At 36.2% G+C, this 22,421-nt stretch overlaps 1 protein-coding gene across 2 annotated transcripts in view; it reads right to left on the minus strand.

The window, feature by feature from the left end:
• SPATA6 (spermatogenesis associated 6) overlaps window positions 1-22,421 on the minus strand; it is a 152,093-nt gene that overhangs the window by 15,437 nt on the left and 114,235 nt on the right. For both annotated transcript variants that reach the window (XM_045799593.2, XM_045799591.2), the window contains exon 12: window positions 11,205-11,296. In XM_045799593.2, the coding sequence (XP_045655549.1) occupies window positions 11,205-11,296 (92 nt within the window). The remainder of the gene's footprint in view (window positions 1-11,204; window positions 11,297-22,421) is intronic.

Raw genomic sequence — 22,421 nt, forward strand, 5'->3', positions numbered from 1 at the left:
AAATATTTACTCAGTACTTTATGGGTGTGTGCCTTCAAAGAGTGACCCTATTTATATGAAACTATTACAAAACAATAAAATGAAAATTGTGCCTGAGAGACAGAATTCAGAGAAGGGAGATGCGTGTGATGTGGTAAAGACAGGGCGCGGATGCTGTGGGAAGGCCAGTCACGAGAGCTCTGGGCCTCTCAAGTCAGGCAGACCTGGAACTGAGTAAGGCTCAATCCTTTACAAGCGGTGGACCCTGGGGCAATTTATTTAATCAACCTGAGTCTTAGCTTCCTTCACGGTATTTTCTGCAGGATTGTTTTAAACATCGAAGACAATATGCGTAAAGTGTATAGTACAGCGCTTACTCTGCACACACAAGTTATCCAGCACGAGGCACCGAACTACAGGTGCTTTATAGAAATTTATCTGAAAATCTGAGGACACTCTGATGTTGGTAGCTGTGGAAACTGAGGCTCGGTGGTCAAGGGACTTGCCTAGGGCCACTCGGCTAGTACTGGCGGAAGAGAAAGAGATACTACATCTGTGGCCCTGAGGCCCCTTCCCCTACGGCACACTGCTATGGTCCTCAAGGAGCAGGAGGACATTAGCCTGAAGATGAACACTTCTGGAAAATGGAAAACAAGGCAAAAAAAGTCTGTATTTGAAGTGGTAGGGATCCAATTCTGAGGTCTTGAAGACAAAAGAGAGAATAGATAGGAAGCTATGAAATAGACCAGGACGAGGCTAATTATGATGGGAATAGAGAAGAAACGGCAACTCCTTTTGAAGGTTTCATAGTACTTTTAAAAACATACCCAAGTTACAATTTTACTATCATAAATATTAAGTTCTGGGCTTAATATATCATTCGGTAGAAACAAAATGTTGACTTTTGCAAGGACTGAGTTTATTTTTTTAATAAATAATTGACCTACTTCAAGAAATTAATTACTTGTTATAGATAAGACTCTCAGGCATGTTAGAGATTATGAAGTTTGTGCCATATAAAACTGTATGTTCTGGTTATTACATGCCACAAATATTTTATTCATACATTTGGAATGCCACTTCAAACAATTTCTTCCTTGACTTATCAGTCTAATGATGTTACCTCTATTGTCAACCGTGAAGTGGGAATTTTAGGGCCATATATCTGTAAGAAGAATTTGCTATTTGACCTGAAGTCGATCTAACACCAGCACACGCTAAAAGAGACCACAAAAAAAGGCATGGAGTAGCTGGGTTATCATTCTTGGAGCTTGACACGGTGTCCGTGAAGGTGTAAAGTCATGAGAACATTTATACACTCACTTTGGAAGAGTTTGGCATGACCCAATAAGGTTGAATATGCAATTTCAAGCCAGTAACCCCACTCCTGCGTACCCCAGCAAAATCCGTGCACATATGTACCAGGAGACATGTACAGACATGTTCATAACAACGCTCTCTGTAAAAAAGCTACGGACTGGAAGCTACCTAAATATCCATCTACATTAAAGCAGATATGCATGGAACTGTACGTGCATACAATGATATCGGATGCAGCAGGGAAAATTAGTCAACTATAGGCACGTGCGTCAATGGGGATGAAACTGAAAAACCAACGGAGCGGGAAAAAATCAAATTTCAAACAATACACAGTTGTATTGTACATTTATGTAAAGTCTAAAACAAGGAAAACTAAACAACTTATTGCTGAAGGATAGATCATGTGTGGTATAACTACAAAGAAAAAAGGATTAATAGAAAAGCTAGAACAGCTGTCACTATGGAAAGGGATGCAATCGGTTAGGAGCATATGGCGGCTCTGGAGGTGTGGCTAATGTTCTATAAAGCTGGATGGTGCGTACATGGGTGTTCCTTTATTATTATCATTACTATTATTACTAAGAATGCACAAACCTTACATATATGCCCCTGTTACAATTAATATATTGGATATGTTTTTAAAAATTCACTTCTGGGGGGCGCCTGGGTGGCACAGCGGTTAAGCGTCTGCCTTTGGCTCAGGGCGTGATCCCAGCGTTATGGGATCGAGCCCCACATCAGGCTCCTCCGCTGGGAGCCTGCTTCTTCCTCTCCCACTCCCCTGCTTGTGTTCCCTCTCTCGCTGGCTGTCTCTATCTTTGTCAAGTAAATAAATAAAAAAATCTTAAAAAAAAAATTCACTTCTGGGAACCATGACAATAGGTCGCTCTACTTCCTGACAGCTTTGCTAAAATGAAACGTTACCTCATATTTTCTAGTAATATTTACTAGATCCTGCCAAACTTTCTTGACACCGGGTGCTGCCTCTTTCACACTGGAAAATTTTGAAAATGATATAATCTCTGGGATAACAAAGGTGTTTTAAAACAGGATGACCATTACTTCCATCTTGTCCATTTTGTTAAGGAGGGATAATTAGGACAATGTCTCATACTTAAAATTGTTCAAAAGGCCTCAGCCAAGTCTCAGTGCTCTTGCTTTGATATGGTTACCACATTTCTTTCATTAGCTTTGCTGAAGAAATAGTCTAGCCACTGAATACAATTTGATTTCATAGATTTTTTTTCACCAAGCCTAACTCCTGTTGTCACTTACAGCCTTTTTTTTTTTTTTGACGGTTTGAGTCAAAATGACGGGAAATCACACACTCAAAAATATATTAATAGGAACATATCTACGTCTTTCGTGCTTCTGCAACCGTGTCTACCAGCCTAGGTCCCCACATTTGCCGCTGTTCCCTCGTATTACTTTAGGAATCCCACCATGTTGTGCTTTGCTTGGTTGGTTGTTTTTATCTGTTGCTTGGTTTTGCAATAAGTCATGAACTAATTAAAATTGCACAAAACACAGGTGTTTGTCCTTAACTCCTTGTCCACAATCATCAACTTTACTACATGCTGATGGCTGGATAATAACATTCTTTTCTGAATTCTATATTTTGTTTAGTTGCCAGGCTAGTTCTACTATGATAAAGCTACTCAACGGAAGGTCGGATTTCTAACACACACCTCTGCCCAGCTCTCGCGAGGTAAAGCAGCAGGAGGGCTGCTAACTTTAAAACCATTGTGTAGGTTCCCTCTGAGATCGTAAACCATTCCGCCACCCCATCATCAATTACTATATTTGATGTTACCTGGCATGGATTTGCTACTGCCCTGCTTCCTTTAGATGATACATTTTTTTTTCATGTCTCAAAGCTGCTTAAAGTATCACTTCAGTGGCTTGCAACGAATAAATAAATTCAGAGAGCTTTTTAGAAGCAAACGCAAACCGAGTAAGGTTCTATAAAGAGGAGCTACAGAGGCCAAAATACACATCCTGATGCTTTTAGATCTTAAAACTTGGCATCGAGTTTATTTCTATTTAAAATTGCAAAATTCTTCAATTGAGTAAACAATATTGTAATTCTCCGGAGAGAATTTGGGAATTAGTTCAGTCTGGAAGTCTGAATTGTAAAACAGAGAGGTGAACACAGAACAGGCCCTAATATGGTCCACAGATAGGTGCAAACAAAAGTATCAGAATCCTAGAAAGGATATTTACTTCCAGACATGAAAGCATTAGCTCTTTAATGAACTGTGAACATAGTGAGTCAATTCTGATTTCTCATTACTGAGTATATTAATAAGCATATTTATAAGTTTAAAATGTGTAAGGGACACTAAAACATTTTATTATAGTAATGGGCTTTTAAAAATCATACGTCTCTATTTTACCATGAGTATCTACAGCCTTCATTCATTCAAAGCATTTAGTGAATTTCTACTAAACTCTACAAAATATTGCATCAGTGCTATATACCATAAAATGGTTACTTTCAAAGTGGGGATAATATTTTATTAGTGCAGTGCATTTTGTTTTAATTAACTTACTCTTGCTATTTAAGTGGGGAGCCCTGTATTTAATTATGATAATGCTATTAAGAAAAAAAAAACAAAGAAGAACAGACCAGGATAATATCCAAGAACTGGACAGTTTCAAATCCTAAGTGTTGATAAGGCCTAGTGTATATGCCAAGAACAGAAAGGTCTTACGCAGTTTAGCATGAAGTAGGAGACAAAGGACATTACTAATTTTTTACTTCGAAAAGAATGAACTCACTTGAAACCCTGATGTATCCCGTATCAGCGTCAACTGAAGACTAAGCAGATACTATTCTATACATGGTCTTCAGACAAAATGTCTCTAAGGTGATGCTCGCTGGAAAGAAGGTCAGAAGGCAAGGTGGATATGCTACCCCCAAAATATTAATTCCAAGAAATAACTGAAAGGCCATACATGAGAATTATACAATTTGCCACTTGCCATTTATACTAAAAAAAACCAGAGTTGAAAGTGACTTTAAAGATGACACATATTCTATATTTCAAAATTGTGATCCAAGAGTCAATATAATTAAAGATGTTTATATAATACAAGAGATAAATTCCTTTCCATAATACTCAACAAAGGTTCCTATCAAGCAAAATTTTGATTGACAAAACACAGAGAATACTTTTGAGGATGTGATGTATGCTTTAGAGGTGACTGGATGATGGATGGATGGATGGATGGATGGATGGATGGATGGATGAAAAGTAGGAATGGAAGTACTCAAAAGTCTTGGAGTTCAGAATACATAATAGGGAGAGATTATATTATGGTTTAATAAAATCTGAAAAGTATTTTTTATTTTTAAAGATACCATATAAAGATAAAATGTCATTAAAGACATAAAAATTTACTGATAAATTACAGCAGTAATTCTCAAACTATACTACACATCAGAGTCATCTGGAAGGCTTACAACTACTCAGATTATTGATTCTCACCCTCCAGAGTTACCAAGGTAGAGTCCAAGAGTTTAGATCTCTGACAAATACCAGGGTGATGCTGATGTCACTGGTCTAAGAACTATACTTTAGAGGGCTCCTGGGTGACTCAGTCAGTTAAGCATCTGCCTTCGGCCCAGGTCATGACCCCAGGATCCTGGGATTGAGTCCTCCATCGGGCTCCCTGCTCAGTGGGGAGCCTGCTTGTCTCTCTGCCCTCCCCTGGCTTATGCTCTCTCTCTCTGACATAAATAAATAAAATCTTAAAAAAAAAAAAAAGAACTATAGAAAGCACTGAGTTAGAGGCTTTGTTTTCTATAGGAACAAAAAAGCTTAGGGCAAAGATTGCATCTTGTCATTTATCTTCTTTTACTATTAGCAGAAACTATACAGTAAACTTTAAAAAAAAAGTATATTCAGAGAAATTTACTGAAGACTGGTTACTTATAGGTCAGTTTTTTTCTCTTCCATGACTAAGAATGTGTAGAAATGAGCCACTGCCAACAAATAAAGTCTAACAGTTTTCATTATTAGTAATTCCTTCCTTGATTCCTTATCTAGACATGTTACTAAATATCACAATCAAAATATGAGTTTACTTAAATGATAGAGTTTTAGCAATGTAACTCATCATTATTAATAAAGAACCCAATTTTAATATTGGAACTATTTTTCTAAACTGAGCTCCTATTACATGTCAAAGACCTTGATGGACAAAGACAAAGACAAGTAACATATCTGTGCCTTCAAGGAGCTCCCATTTAATAGAAGAAGACAAGATAGACACATAATGGAGTAGTTATTGTGAGAAAAATGTTGCTAATCGAAATGAAATTACTGAGAGGAAGTGGCAGGATAAAGGAGAAAATGCTAACGGTCTGTTGAGGTCATGAGAGGATCTCACAAGAGGGAAAAACCTGACCTTAATCCTATTGAATAAGTATGTATTCACTAGATTAACAAGAAGACTGAAGCTATTCCAGGCGTCATATTATAACAGAATCAAGGCATGAGACAGTTTGGAGCATCATGAAATACCAGGTATATCTGGAGAGATAAGAATAAAGTAAGATTTAACTGTTAGAAGTCAAACAGAATTTTATCTTGGAGTGAATAATGAGCCTACAATGGGAGGACACAGAAGGGATTTCTACTGAGTGGGAGATTGAATCGAGCTTACTCTAAAGTCTCCTTAGCCTCAAGCATTATTTTTAATAATATTTATATAGGGGACAAGTGGTCTTTATCCAAACACACAAAAAAATAGTATTTTAAAGTGATATTTTAAGTCCTCCCTCCAGTTTCATGAATGCAGGTTAAACTCAGTATCATTAACATGTCCATAAAGAAATCACATTTATTTTTATTATGCTTTTTTGACTTTCTTCCCGTACTTTGAATAAAGAGAACATAAAACTGATCTAATATAGAGCACAGCTGTGATACTTCAGGATATTTGCAAGTTTTGCCCTGGTTAAATAAAATAATAAACCTATTTTTTATTCCTAAAGGCAGTTATCACTAAAGCTTACACAACTACAGTTCAAGCGTAATATCATGAACTACTACTTACTACGGCTCTCGAATCTAACCTGGGATTGCGTAATAGTCCCTTCCATGTCATCATCCAATCAGCAGTCCACCTAACACTAGTTCAGACCATAACTGCCTACCTGTTTATGAGAATGTCATAAAATAACAATTCTTACTGAAAGTTATATTTAATATATTACTTTCTCATGATCTATTTTAAAAAATTAAATTAGTCTGCCAAGACTTGTTAGTCATAAAAGCATTCTGGTTGCTTAGTAGTATTTTTTAAGCAGGCAGAAAGTTGGAACATTGGACATGCCCTGGCATCAATACTAACTCTAATTACCAAGATCATATTTTTGTTTCAAAAAATGAATACAACACTTCCCTGTCCTAATCAACAGAGACTTTTCTAGACCTCTAAGTTACAATTTTTACAACGCTTTAAAAAAATCACATAAATATGCAGCACCCCCAATATTTCCAAATATCAATATACCTTCTAGACAAAATTTGTTTTAAAAAAATTAAATCTTGAGTATCTAATGAAAAAGCATTTTAAGATACTTAATAACACAAGAGTCAATGAATTCAAATTAGAATCAAGTAATATTTTTCTCACTTAAAAATGAACGCTTATTCTTAGTTACTTAAGAGATTTTAAGTCTGTATATTATTTAGATTTTTTTCTTCCATTTGTTAATATTAAAGACAGCCTTTTGGCTGTTTATTACATCTTAGTAGATTCAACAGATTAATCAGACAGTGACCAATAGGGAAGAGAAGAAAACTACAGCTAAGCCTGTGTTATTCAAAAATATACATTCAGCTGCTGGGTACCACAAGGGCGGGGGGAAGACGGGTGAAACTGGTGATGGCGATGAAGGAGGGCACTTGCTGTGATGAGCACCGGGTGAAACACAGAATTACTGAATCACTGTATTGTACACCTGATACTAAGATAACACTCTATGTTAACTATACTGGAGTCTGTAAGAACAAAAAAATATATATAGTCAAAATTTAAATTACTCAATTCTGTTGCAAATAATTTCACAATTAAAACATTATATTGAGCATATTTCTACTGTTAGTAACCTGAAAAATATGTGTAAGTAAATAGAAAGCAGTTTACATCATTAGCTAGTTCCATAAAAGAGTATGGTTAAAAATTTCAGGCAATAGTCATAAAAGGTCAATTCACATTCTAATGATGAACTTAAAATTATTTGTATCCTAACTTCTCTCTTTTTATGACCAACTTCCATCTATATGAAGCATTACTCACGCCTGGTCTTTAATTAGAACTAACGTTCAAATAAGATGGTCATGTCAGAAGTACACAACGATATGGAGAAATTTAAACATCCTGAAAACTGAAGAAATCTGAACTATACAGAGAAGGTACTACAAAGCACTCCAGGTGGGGCGCCTAGGTGGCTCAGTCAGTCGTTAAGCGTCTGCCTTCAACTCAGGTCCTGATCCCAGGGGTCTGGATCGAGCCCCGCATCAGGCTCCCTGCTCAATGGGAAGCTTGTTTTTCCCTCTCCCACTCCCCCTGATTGTGTTCCCTCTCTCGCTGTCTCTCTCTCTGCCAAATAAATAAAATCTTTTAAAAATAAAATAAAATAAAAAATAAAAAGCACGCCAGGACCCCGGGCACTGGCAAGGCTACCACTGCAAAGGTCTAAAATTTCCTAAAAGGTAGGCAACATGTAAGGGAGAGGGAGGTCAGCACGGTAGACGATTCTTCCCAAACTCCAGCTCCAGATCCCAAAGCACTTTAAGTAAAAGGTCACTTAAATAACTCCTTGATAAGACATTTCTACCAAATGACTTTTATACTCAAAGATGACGAAGACCCAGAACAGCTAGCGTGTGTAGACTGCCGTGCACAGTAACAGGCTCTCCAAGTTCCCATTCTGCTCTTCCTGCCGAAAGCACGGACCTCGCCACACTTGGATCATAAGATCATAAGATCAAGTATTGAGTCCTAGGCATAATTTTGAAGCAAAACATGAAAGAAATAATTTTATCTCTTTATTGATATTCTCTAGTTGATGAGTCACTGCCATTATACATGCCTGTACTTCTTTAAACAGGATTTCCTTAGTTCTTTGAATGTGGCTGCTAAATCCAGTATCTGAGTCTCCTCGAAGACCGTTTACAGTAATTCATCCTACAGTTGTATGGGTTAGACTTTCCTGTTGCTTGCATGTCTCATAATTTTTTGTTGAAAACAAAATTTTAGATAAAAGCTGCAATTACTCTGGATTTTGATCTTACCAGGGTTTTGTTTTTGATTATCTGTTTAGTGTCCTGCCTGGAATAATGCCTGAAGTCTGTTTCCCTTGTCCTGTATAGTTTCTGATGTCTCTTGTTCCTTTTCTTTTTTAAAAAAATTGTTGTTCTACTTTTAAGCCTGGACCCATAGGGGCTGCCCCTGGGTCAGCATAGGTTGGTGACCAGCAAATGAGTGGTCAGAAAGGCTTCTTCCATCTTTTGCCAGTGGGTCTATGTGTGACCTGGAATATACATTCAAAGTTGCTCCGGTTCACCAGCCTGCCCCGGATAGCACTTTCTGCCTTCACAAGGCCTCACATTCGGCCATGGACTAGTGGCTCCCTAAGGGCCTTTCCAGTTTCTCCTGAACATATTTACAACCTCACACATACACAAAATGTTCCAGACTACTAGGGGTAAGTACAACTTTATCAAGACCAATTTTGGCTACCTGGTCCCTGGATCTTTGTTATCTGTCCCAACAAGTAGTTAGACCAAGAGCCTTCTCTTATTGTTTGCCAGTGAGATCATTATTGTTTCTATTAATCTGCATACACACGCGATTTCCCAGGCTCTGCTCTATACAGCCAGTCTCTTCCGTCACAGTCACAGCATGACTGCCCCAAGGAGCCAGGGACTGGGAGTTCCGGGCAAAATGCCACTGATTCCTACTGCCCTTATTGAGGCTCAGTAGACTTTCTTGATAAATGCTTCTCAATTTGTTATATGCCTTTGGTCAATTTCTAGAGTCTTAAAATTGTTGTTTTTGACAATTCTGTCTAGTTGTTGCTTTGGGGAAGAGGCTTTGCTGAGCTCCTCACTCAGCCATTCCAGGGGTCCATGCGGACTTCCTCAGGACCTCTGTGTCAACGTGTGTCTGCAGAGGGGTGACGTTAAGCTAAGACCCCAAAGCTCCTCTTGATTTCTGCTGATGGAATCCTTAAGGCAAACAAATGGGTGATCACTTCAAGTGCTCATTCTCTCATTTTTGAGATGGAAAGTAGAATAAGAGTGACTCCTTGGCCTAATATTTAATATGACTCACGGATAAAACTAAAATAATATCCAGAGCATTTCAGTAGCTTCTGGAGCTAATATCAAATATACTCATATAAAAGGTCTTGCCAAGTTCTGACCACTAGGTCCTATCGGTCTAAATGTATATATAAGAGAAGTGGTAAGGAATATAAAGGTGTAAGCGGCACTTTTCTGATACTCTGCTTAACTCTTTCTTGAGGGGTACCAAAATAGTCTCAGGCAATCAAAAGCTTAGCTATTAACATTGCTTGGTGAACTGGAAAAAGAACCAATACTGAGGTTTACAGCAAACTTTAAATACACACCGGTGTTTTTCAAAACGCGGTTACACCAGCTGTATTAGAAGCATCCATGATGCTTCTCAAAATGCAGATTTCTAGGTCTCACCCCTCTAGGTAAAGATTTAGAATCTAAGGGGGCAGAAAGAATAATTCTATATTTTTAAGACGCAACCCAGGTAATTATTATGCATACAAAAGTATGAAAATCAGACACTTTCCTTTATCAACCCTATCCATTCTTACCCAAATTAGAATCAACTATATGGATGAAGAACCAATATTGAGATGTTAATTACTTAATGTTAATTAATCCATATTGTAGCAATCTGGAGAACAGAGCTTTAAGTAAATAATAATAATAAAAGGTAAAAAGTCTTCTTCCTCAAGGTGTGGCCTTTCCTGGAACTTCTTTTTCCTGTTTGGATTGCTTCTTCAAACTCACCTGTAACATGCTACTTCCCTTGATGGGAGGCCCAGGTTGCCTGTTGGTTGGGAAGCAGTAGCTTTGGGAAAGGAGTTCACATTCATACACTTATGTGTAAGGGATAAAAGAAGTCCTCACATGTTCACAGAATATCTAACCTAACTTATCAGGGTAAAGATCAGAAAATTCAGTCCAAAACTCAAGTTAGCAATAAAACATATTCCATTATCTGAAGCTTTGTTCTTATACTTGTTTTTCAGGAAACCCAGGAAGGTGGAAGCCGTGTGGTAATCAGTGGCATAGCACCAAAGGATTCATAGAACTGTCAGTTACATAGACTCACAATTTACATTACTTTTAATACTACAATTCTATGGCAACTGACATAGAGCTTTTAAAAATCTTCATGACATTTGCTAGGATAATCTTGCAAAATTTTTTTTTATTACTAACATTTCTGAAATGTTAGGCTAGAGAACAGTTTTTCTTATCTTATTAAAAAAAAGCTTACTCATGGTCTAAAATTATGTAAACTGTTGTGTGAATGAGAATAAATATGCCTGAAAATAAGCCCTTGCTATGTGGGTTTGTAGGACAGCCAATTACCCTACAAATCTTAAGTAAAATGAAAAGTATCACCCTTAATTGGACTATATTTGTTTTCATTGGCAAGTTTCAGTAATGCAATCATTAAAGTATTTTAATAGGATTTTGTATAGTTAAAAATAAAACCTATTAATAAATAATTATCAATTTGAGTCTAAATTTCCCACAAATCCAGCAGATTAAAAAGCAGGTTATATTTATGCCAACCGTGAGAAAGATCTTAACACGCTGCATTAATCCAGCTCATACCTATACTCTGGGTCACTGTCATAGGCAGAGTCTCTGTATAAAAGACCTCTTTTCAGTTCCAGTTCATCTTCTTTCTCTGGGTCTCTCTCATCCTGAAAAATTTAAAGATTTCCATTAATTCATTTTATAATTAAAATGATGCCTCTGTTTCTTTGGGAAATGTTCTCCCTCTCCCCCATTTTAAGAAATGAATTAAATGTTTGGATTTCTTAGGAAAGAAAAAAAGAGTAGGTGAGAAGTCATTATTCTGATCAATAAAATATAGTTTCGTTCTATTTTGCTAATAAGGCTTATCAAAGACTAGACACCTGGTAGATGTTTCCCGCATCAATAAATGAATAGGAATGGATACTGTGTCAAGATATGTAGTAAGATATATATTAATATCTTACACATTGCTATGTGAACTCCTAAAAAATTGTTCCTGTACTCTGAAGAGTAAGTCCCTGGGAAACTTATGCAGATGTAAGCATTCTAACATGTACCTATTATTCATAAGCCAAAATGCAACAATAAGCAAAACCTATTAATAAATAATTATTATAAGCAAAAATGAAAGGCAAGGTAGTTGGTATCAAAATCCATGGCTGCTCCTCCTATAGGCAGCCTGCTCTTAACTTCTAACAGACACATTAGAGGACAGAAGAAATAGAATTCTATTTTTTTTATTTTATTTTATTTATTTTATTTTTTTTAAAGATTTTATTATTTATTTATTTGACAGGATAGAGACAGCCAGCGAGAGAGGGAACACAAGCAGGGGGAGTGGGAGAGGAAGAAGCAGGCTCATAGCGGAGGAGCCTGATGTGGGGCTCGATCCCATAACGCCGGGATCACGCCCTGAGCCGAAGGCAGACGCCCGACGACTGCGCCACCCAGGCGCCCCTATTTTTTTTTTTTTAAGATTTTATTTATTTATTCGACAGAGATAGAGACAGCCAGCGAGAGAGGGAATACAAGCAGGGGGAGTGGGAGAGGAAGAAGCAGGCTCCTAGCAGAGGAGCCTGATGTGGGGCTCGATCCCATAACGCCGGGATCACGCCCTGAGCCAAAGGCAGATGCTTAACCGCTGTGCCACCCAGGCGCCCCAGAAGAAATAGAATTCTAAAGAGACAGATTGTAAACTATACCAGCCACTGCAACTATGTTCTTATGTATGGTAATTTGATATAATTTAGTATCAAATATCTTTCATGACTATTAGCCAATACCCTTGTTCCTTAGTCGGACAGGAAGAGACATAAAGACAACTGGATAACAAAAGAAGCCAGTAAGCACAGATTGCTATAACAATTAGTATTAACAAGGGAGTCATTTACTTTATGTGAGAAATCAGCTGAACAAAGATTATGAAGAAAAATGTTTTCAAATAATTTGCTGATGGCATGAAATTGGGAAGAGAGCATTCAATTAAAAATGGCAATAAAATATACAGCAAGTTTAAAAATCACAGAAAATCTGAATATATATTTAGAATTGTTAATAGCTTCTAGGTGAACTGAACCCTTTATCATTATGAAATGACTCCATTTATTTCTATTAATGCTTTTTTCCCTTAACTTTTTTGATTTACTGTTACTATAACTACAATAGCTTTCTCTTAGTTAGTGTTTGGAAGGCATGTATTTGTCCTTCTATTTTCCATCTTTCTTTATTATTAGGTTTTAGATCTTCTTAAATATCATATAGCTGGATGTTGGTTATTTTTGTCCAGTCTGATGAGTCAGTGAAGTGGGCATTAACATTATAGAAAATGTAATTGTCTGTAGTAAGTGCAGAAGACACTACAAAATAAAGTGTAAGAAGTTTCTACAAATGTAATATGTTTTCAACCTTCAGAAAGAGATTATGCTACAAGAAGGACTGAAAGAGATGCAAATAACATTTAATTTTTAATTCCTTCCTTGGAGAAAGCTATTCATTTCTTTATATAATTATATAATAAGTGATATCACACATAAACATAAATCAATATTCCTTGTTTAATTTTGTCAATACAGTTGAAAAAATTAAGTTTTGACCAAGAGTAATAAAAAATGTTGACTAAATTTTAAAGTTTACATATGAAAAAATATATAAAAGTACCTTAAAAATCTGAACCATAACTATTCATTAAATAAAACCCTATTTTGAGTTGGGTACTTACTATCCTATGAGATAAAAAAAAAAATGACTAAGATATGGTTCCCACATATCTGTGCAACAAAGTTGTGTATTCTATGAAGCTCTACAGGTAATAGAAAGGAGCAAGGGCAGAATTATTAGGAGACAGAGTAAAGGACAAAATAGGGAAGAACGTTCTAATTAATGGAGCATTCTAAAATCAGTATGACTGTCTCAAGAGGAAGTAAGATCACAATTACTCAATCTAATAATGCAGAGCATTGATACACGCCTAGACCAAGAAGTTCTTGGAAGGGAATTCTGCCCCAGGAAACAAAAAGGACCAGATGATCATCATGGTTATTCGCTTCAAATTTTAAGACTATATTTTGTGACATTTTATATATAGTCAATACAGATACATAGCTCTTATAAGAGTCCTGGTATAGTCTTTCTTTTAAAGGTCAAATTATATAAAAGCGAAGAGGCAAAAAATAATCACACTTTATTATAAGCTATTAACTATCAGTACATCAAGCATTTGAAGAGATGTATCATTCTCCTTAGTGACAGGAAAAATATTCCTGGGCCAAGGAGAAAATCACCCCCTCTTACTCCTTATCAATATTCCCATCTGCCAACATGTTAATACAGAAAAAAATGGATGGCACCAATATTTGCTGAGTTCCTATAAGGTATCTAGGACTGTGTTAGGTCCTCTTTACATGGGTATCATTTAAGTCTTTAATAACCTTATGAAAAAGGAGGTACTGAAATCCAAAAAATTAAATAACTTGGCCAAAGTCATACATTATTAAGCGGCAGAGCTGGAATTTAAACCCAGATCTAACTTGATTTACATTATACTGCCTCCCAGAATGCAAATGAAATCAAAAGCTCCAACCGAAGCCATTAGATTACTCTCCTATATGAAAATTAGGCTCAAACTTTCAGCTTTATCTATTTTTCAGCTAATATCTCCTTGTTTTTTTATGAGGGTGTTCTGAAATAATATAGTTCAGAAGAAACTTTCTCAGGTTTCCATAAAGAAACATTTTTCTTTCAGCAAAAGTCACTAATAAAATAAACATTAAAAGAAGCTGTGGGCTCTCCTTCTCTGAAGCTGGCACTAAGTTAAATGTTCTCTTAAGATTCCTCTCATCAGTGATCACTACACCTTATGCATGTGATTGACGTCTTACTTAGACTACCCCTGGGACAAAGAAATAAAAGGTATCTACTCATGCTTGCAAACTGAAAAATTTAGAGACAAAAGTGGTTAGTCTAAAACATAACCAGAACTAAAAGGCAGCAATCTCACTAATTACAGTGTTTAATAAAACATACACCTGTCATTCTCAAACACATGAAATTCCCATACGCCATTAAAATACCTGTAAGGTGTATTTTATTGCCTTCAAATTCAATACATTATTTATAGTGAACTGTGTACAAGGACGAGAATTCAAATAGAATTTGATCATTAGTTTTAATATGCATTATCACCCCGGACAAATCGGTTAGCCTTAATGGCTTTAATTTCCTAATTCATAACATAGAGAAAATTTAGGTAGAGTTGCTCAAAGATAAAAGGATAAGAAGTTGAAGGGCTAACTTTGAATTGAGGTTTTTCTAATAATTTTCTTTAATATTTCATTAATTAATTAATTTATTTATTTATTTGAGAGAGAGAGAGAGTGAGCAGGAGGGAGAGGGAGAATCTGAAGCAGACTCTGCACTGCTCCACATGGGGCTCAATCTCACAACTGCAAGATCATGACCTGAGGTGAAATCAAGATATTTTACTATTGAAATCAAGATACACTTAACCACCTGAGCCACCCAGGCACTCCAAGGTTTTTCTAATTCTATACCCTGGTTTATATTATAAGTGTAATAGAGAATAATAAAGTCTGAAGGGAAGACCACTTAAAGAACCCTTAAGTGGTAACTTTGACAAATTGCTAGAGGCAGTGTGTGAAAAAGTATGTGTGATGTTTAATTACATATGGCAACTTGGTTCAGCCATGGTGCCTAGATATTTGGTTGGACATTTCCATGAGGCTTTTATGGATGAGATTAACATTTACATGAATGGACTCTGAGTAAAAGAGACTGACTTTCATAATGTGGGTGGGCGTCATCCAGTCAGTTGAAGGCCTTAAGGGACCAAAGGTCGACCTCCCCCAAGGAAGACGGAATTCTGCCAGTTGACTGCTTTTGGATTTGAACTACAACTCTTCCCTGAATACCCAGCCTATCTCATCAGATTTTGGACTCACCAAGCTTCCACAAATGCATGGCCAACTCTTTAAAATCCTTCTCTCTCCATATATGCATATATGTACGCACACACACACACACATACACGCACACACACACGTTCTTTTGCTTCTGTTTCCTTGGAGAATCTTGACTCACACTCTGTGAGAATGAGAAACTCCTACAAGGTATTAGTTGGAGACTTCAGTACTTCACTTCCAATAATGGATAGAACAATGAAGACAGAAGATCAACAAGGAAATGGGAGACTTGAACAACACTATAAATCAACTAGACCTAACATCTATTATAGAACACCCTCTAGACAATAGCAGAATACATTCTTCTTAAATATATACATGACAAATTCTTCAGCGGAGACCATACATTAAACCCTAAAATGAGTTCGGGTAAATTTAAAAGAACTGAAATCATACAAAGTGTGTTATCTGGCTGCAGTGAAATAAAATTAGCAAATTAAATTTTTATTGAAAATCCTCCTACAAAGATGGGCTTATTTAAAACATTCAAGAAATAAATAATCTTACACAAACCCTTCCAGAGAAAATGGGAATATTTTCCAAATCAGTTTTTTAAATATAAATTCAAGTAGCCAACAAATAGTACATCATTATTTTCAGATGTAGAGTTCAATAATTCATAGTTTCGTACAACACCCAGTACTCAAATCACTTTTTTAAAGACTTATTTATTTGAGAGAGAGAGTGTGAGCAAGCAAGTGGGGGAGGGGAAGCAGGAGAGAATCTTTAAGCAGACTCCCCACCAAGCGGGGAGCCAGACATGGGGCTCCATCTCCTGACCCATGAGAGCATGACCTGAGCAGAAACCAAGAGTGGGATGGTTGACTAACTGAGCCACCCAGGCACCCTTCCCAAATCATTTTTATGAGGCCAGCCAAAACGTAAGGAAGACATTACAAGAAAGGAAACTTACAGGCCAATCACTATCATTAAGTTAAATGTAAAAATCCGAGGTAAAATACTAGCAAATCAAAACCAGTAGTATATATATTTATATAAATTATGACCAAGAGTTTTGTCCCAAGTATGCAAGCATGGGTTAACATTTGAATAATCAAGTAAGCAATTTACCACATTAAAATAAAGAGAAAAACCATATAATCATCCCAATGTCATAAAATTCATATATTTACAATGAAAATTTTAAAAAAAACCTCATAGAAAAAAGAATAGAAGGAACTTCTCTAACCTGGCAAAGAATACCTACACCATGCATCATACTTAATGTTGAATTATAAAAAGCTTCCCTCTTTGGATGGCAAACAAGACAGGATGCCCTCTATCACCACATCTATTTGATACTGCTTTGGAAACCCTACATAGTGCAATCAGGCAGGAAAAAGAAATAAAAGGCATAAAGATGAATGAGGGAGAAATAAAACTGTCATTCTTTACAGATTATATTATACATATAAACACGAAAGAACTACCGTATATTAACATTAATATGTGAATGCGAAGTCACTGGATACGAGGTCATTATACAAACATCCATTACAGCCATTATATCAAAACCAAATAGAAGGTACAATTTTAAAATATACAATTTATAATAGCATTAAGACATCCAGCATCTAGGAATAAATCTACTGAAAGAAATGCAACTATGATAACTGTGACATAACTGGGGAAAATTAAATACCTAAATTAATTTTAAAAGATACCATTTTCATGGATTGGAAGACTCAATATTGGTAAGATTCAGTGTAATCACAGTCAAAATCATACCATGTTTTTTAAAACAGACATTTGGGAATGCAGGTGGAAATTCAAAGGACAAAGAATAGCCATAGCAATCTGCATGTAAGAACACAGCTGAAGAACCTCTGCCATTAGATATTAAGAATTAATATAAACCTATAGCAATTGAGAAAGTATGATGTTAGTACAAAACGAGGAAAGCCAGTGAAACAGAAGGAAATCCAGAAAGAGACTCACATATATACAGTCCCAATGGAATAGGACAGAATCCAGGACCATCTCCATGTAAACAGAGTAAGGAAAAGAATGGCCATTTGAAAAAAGATGATGGATCATAAACATAGGGGAAAAAATGAACCTTCATCCAAGTCTCATACATACAAATCAAATCCACATGCACTGTAGATCTAATGTGAAAGGCAACATGATAAAAGATTTTTTAAATGTGGGAATATCTTCAGAATCATGGGTAGCTAAAGTTTTCCTATATGGATGTAAAGAAAGCACTAACCAAAACACTAACCAAAAGAAGAGAAAAATTGGGCCACATTAAATTAAGAACTTCTATTCACAAAAGGACTCTTATTAAGAAAACAAACATGCATGTCACAGATTGGAATATATTCATAATACAAAACACACCCATCAGAAAATGTCCAGAAATTAAAATAGAAGACCTTAAGACGCATATGGTACCCAGAGAACAAGTCTAACATGTGCTTTTTGAGAAGTACTACAAAGGCCAAACTGGATAAAAATAAGAGAAAATCACAGCTAAGTGTATAATATTAAAGTGTTGAAAAGAAATAACAATGAAAAAATCTTAAAAATTGCCAGAGAAGGGAATTCTAGGAAGATGTTGGCAACAGTGTGTGTAAGCAGAATAAGGGTGCCCAAAGATGCCCATGCCTTAATTCTCAGAACCAATGAATATGCTACCTTACATAGCAGTAGGGAATTTTGCAGATTTGATCTTGAGAAGGGAGGATTACCTTGGATTATCTGTCTAGGCCCAATCTAGTCAAATGAGTTCTTCTTCAAAGCAGAAAAACCTTTCCTGGATGTGGTCAGACAGAGGGAGATGTGACTAAGAATTAGGGTCAAGGAGCACCTGGGTGGTTCAGCTGACTGACTATCGAACTCTTGGTCTGGGCTCAGGTCATGATCTCATGGATCATGATATCAAGCCCCATATAGGGCTCCTTGCTCAGTGGGGAGTCTGCTTGAAGATTCTTTCCCTCTGTCCCTGCCCCCACACGTGTTTGCTCGCTCTTTCTCTCTCTCTCGAAAATAAATGAATCCTTTTTTTTTTTTAAAAGAATAAGGGTCAAGGAGATGCGACGTTGCTGGCTTTGCAAATGGAAGAAAGTGGCCACATGCCAAGGAATGTGGGTGGTCACCAGGAGCTGGAAAAGGTAAGGGAATTGATCCTTCCCTGGAAACTCTATAAAGAAAACAGCTCTGTTGACATCTTGATTTTAGCCCAATGAGATCCCTGCACCTCTATTTTTCCTCACAGTATTTGCATATCCTGAGCACAGGCCAGATGCTAAGAACCAGAGCTTATATTAGAACAAGGGTCACTGCTGTGACACAGAAAAACTGATAGAGTTTTTGATGGTTGTAAAGTAACCGGAGTATTATGAGGCCTTAGATGTACAACCAGTTTCTCAGTCATGACGTTTACTGATTTATGAAGCTGCATAGGACTAGAGGGTATAGAGTTAACCCAAAAGTATGTGAATGTTCCTACAGTTTCATGGTACTTAAGAGATAAAGATCTACTAGAGTGAGAGGCCCTCAAAACACAAGAGGCAAAAACCGTGGAGATACTATTGACACTCAAGGACCTGTAGCTGTTTTTAAAACGGAAAGACTTGACAATCTGGGACTAGCTAGGCTAAAAAATCTGGTCTTGGCTCAGGCAAAGGCTATTTCTGGGGATGGAGTACCCAGCAGAATTTTTTGTGAATCACACCACACTTGAGAAGTAAAACTGAGAACTGGAAGAGCCTCAAACACATAAAAATGTCTTGTCACAATATTTGCCAAATTCTGAAGCTATGCCAGGTTGGGGGGCAACAAACTAATCCAAAAGTGACTGAAAAGCAAAAGATCCATGCCATATAATTAGATGGTAATTAAAAGACAAACATCTGCCATGAAAAAAGACTTTGGTAACAGAGCAGGTGAAAGCTGAAAGCCTTGAAATGTAGTGAATTGATACTTGACTGGTTGCAACCACATTTACCCTGAGGGCACGTGACTTCTGGGAGCAGCTAGAACCGGTTATCAAGCTGGTGCTGGCAGACAGAGAAACCAGCAGACATCTTGGTGATTATGCAGAGCTGATGTCATTAAAGCAGAAATGAGAGGGGACTCAAATACATGAATATTTTCTGAAGGTTCCTGGTATGGAAATGTAAGGAACTAAACCTAAACTTTCTGAGAAATAGGAGAGAAATTGCTTCAGTTTTTTGGTACTGAGAAGACAAAGACCCAAAAAACTCTGACTGTGAAAGCACTGGAGGATAATTACCAAAAAAGAGAGCCAAAGTGAGATTTAATGAAAGTTTGATTAAGGATAAACTGAGAGTTACCAAAACATCAATATAGCCTCAAACTAGTTTTGTCTCTTTGGAATCAAGGTTAGCCCCCTGAAGCTACCTGCCTAGTAGAGGAAAGAGAGTATCCTCTCATCATCTGGAAAGATCTAAAGTTCTTTCAGAAATAATGTCTAGAATTTAATTATGAAATAAGCAGTACAGTGAGGACAGTACAACTAGTGTGCAAGAGTGAAAAAAAAACAAAGGAAGCAGATCACAATGTAACCTAGGCATCAGAACTAGAAGATAAGCACTTTTAACTATGATCACTGTGCTCAAGAAAATAGATGACAAGTTAGACAAAATACACATAAAGGTTACGGTTTTCCAGAAATACTGGCATTTATAAGAATTAGTCAAGGAGACATTTTATATCTAAACATTAAATGGGAGAAAGAAAGAACTTAATAGATGGGTTTAACAGTATACTGGAAACAGTAGAAGATAAGATCAGTGAAGTAGAATACAGGGTCATGGGAAATACTAAGAAAAGAGACAAGAGAATGATAAATGGAGAAAGAAGTGCAAGAAACTGTGGGAGATAATCAAAAGGTCTAATAGATGTAATTGGACACCCAAGAAGTAAGGAATAAAGGTATAGTCATATAGCATATTTGAAGAAATAAAGGGCTAGAATCCCCCAAATTAGTTTAATTAATGAATTCACAGATTCAAGAAACTCTGGGCAGGGTTCATACATAAAACCAAATCTTTCAAAACGAAGGGCAAGAGAAAATACTAAAAGAAGCCAGAGATAAAAGACATTGCAAGAAGAAGGTATTAAGACTGACAACAGGCTTATCAAGGAAATAATGGAAGTCATAAGATAACAAAATGATATTTTTAAAGTACAGGAAGAAAAACATCTGCCAACATATACATCTATATCCAGTGAGGAAAATCCTTCACAGATTTAGTGGATACATAAATAAACACATAAGTAATAAAAATAAGTAAATAAAAATGAGAAAATTTTCCAATAGCAGGCCTACACAAAAAAGCAAAAAAACAAAAAACACTAAAGGGAATTCTTCAGGCAAATGGGAAATGATCCAAAATGAAAAGAGAATTCAAAACTAAAAATCACCAAAAAAAGATGAATATGGAGGCAAATATAAATATTACCATACAAAATATATAGGCAAATATAAAAAATATTATTAAAAAATAGTATCAATGCATTGTGGAATCCAAAATACATACTGAATTAAAATGTATGACAATAACTTTAAAGAAGAAAGGAGTTTAAATGTAGTGTTAGTGTTCTAAAATTCTAGTATTATCAAAACTGGTAAAGAAAAAAATTGTATTAGATTGCAATAGAGGATACATGTATTTTAAAGCATAAAAATAAAAATTTTAAAAATTACCTAGAATAGCAGTATAAGAAAATCCATGGGAAACATCTGCAAGAAAATTAAGTGACAAGATACAAGATATTCCCATGAACCCCAAAATATCAGGAGACATTCATAATCCCCCAGTAGGTAAATGAGATGGTAACACCATCCGTGGAGGATGAATCAGAGGAAAACACTGACGCATCTGATAAACCAAATAACTTAAAAGAAACAAAAGAGAGTATTCACTCAAAAGCTTGGTGGGCCAATTCAGAAACTGAAACTGGAAGAGGTTTTCCCACCCGTAGTGATGAATACAAAGGATTTACAATAAATTCTGAAGGAGCTGGAGCAGTCTGGGACCCATTACTCTCAGAACTAACATGCCAAAGTCATCTTCCAGGATAAAACTTTACACTGAGTATAAACATCTGGAAAAGGAATACAAATTGAACAGGGAAGTAAAAACAAAGGAAAGAATAATTCTATATAACAAATGCGTAGAAAAGGAAAGTGAGGAAATGTCAGAAACTAAGCTGCCATATTTAGAACAAATGATGAAGACAGAAAAAAAGAGCTCTCAAACTACACATTTAGAAAAATTAATCTAAATCCTATGTCCCTTTCTAAAAGTTCAGGAAAATATAATTTTATAAAATAATCACCATAAATTGGTTAAATTTCATAAAAAAGTTTTAAGGTGGGGGGGAGACCAAATAAGGAACCCTCAATGAAAGCATGCCAGAGAAGTCATGCTCACAAAACAGATGGAAAATATATTGCCTATGTTCTCATGACCTGACAATTTGTCTTCCCAAGAGTAAATGATATTATGAGAGAACAAGAAAGAAACTTTAATGTCTTTTTGATCTAGCCTCAGAAGTCATACACTGTTATTTCTGCAGTAGTCTATTGTTTGCACAGATCAACCCTATTCTTATGTGGTGGAAAGAAACTACACAGGGGTGAGAATACTAGTAGGCAAAAAAAATCACTGGTAGCCATCTTATACTGCAATAGTAAAAGAACACATTTAAAAGAATTTAAAACAACAATTATAAGGATACTAACTGGGCTTGAAAAAAGCATAGATGACACTAGAGAATCCCTTACTATAGAGATAAAAGAACTAAAATCTAGTCAGGCCGAAATTAAAAATGCTAT

This window comes from Ursus americanus, chromosome 12, assembly GCF_024610735.1.
Source record: "Ursus americanus isolate L20-20 chromosome 12, mUrsAme1.1.p, whole genome shotgun sequence".
Taxonomy (NCBI): Eukaryota; Metazoa; Chordata; class Mammalia; order Carnivora; family Ursidae; genus Ursus; species Ursus americanus.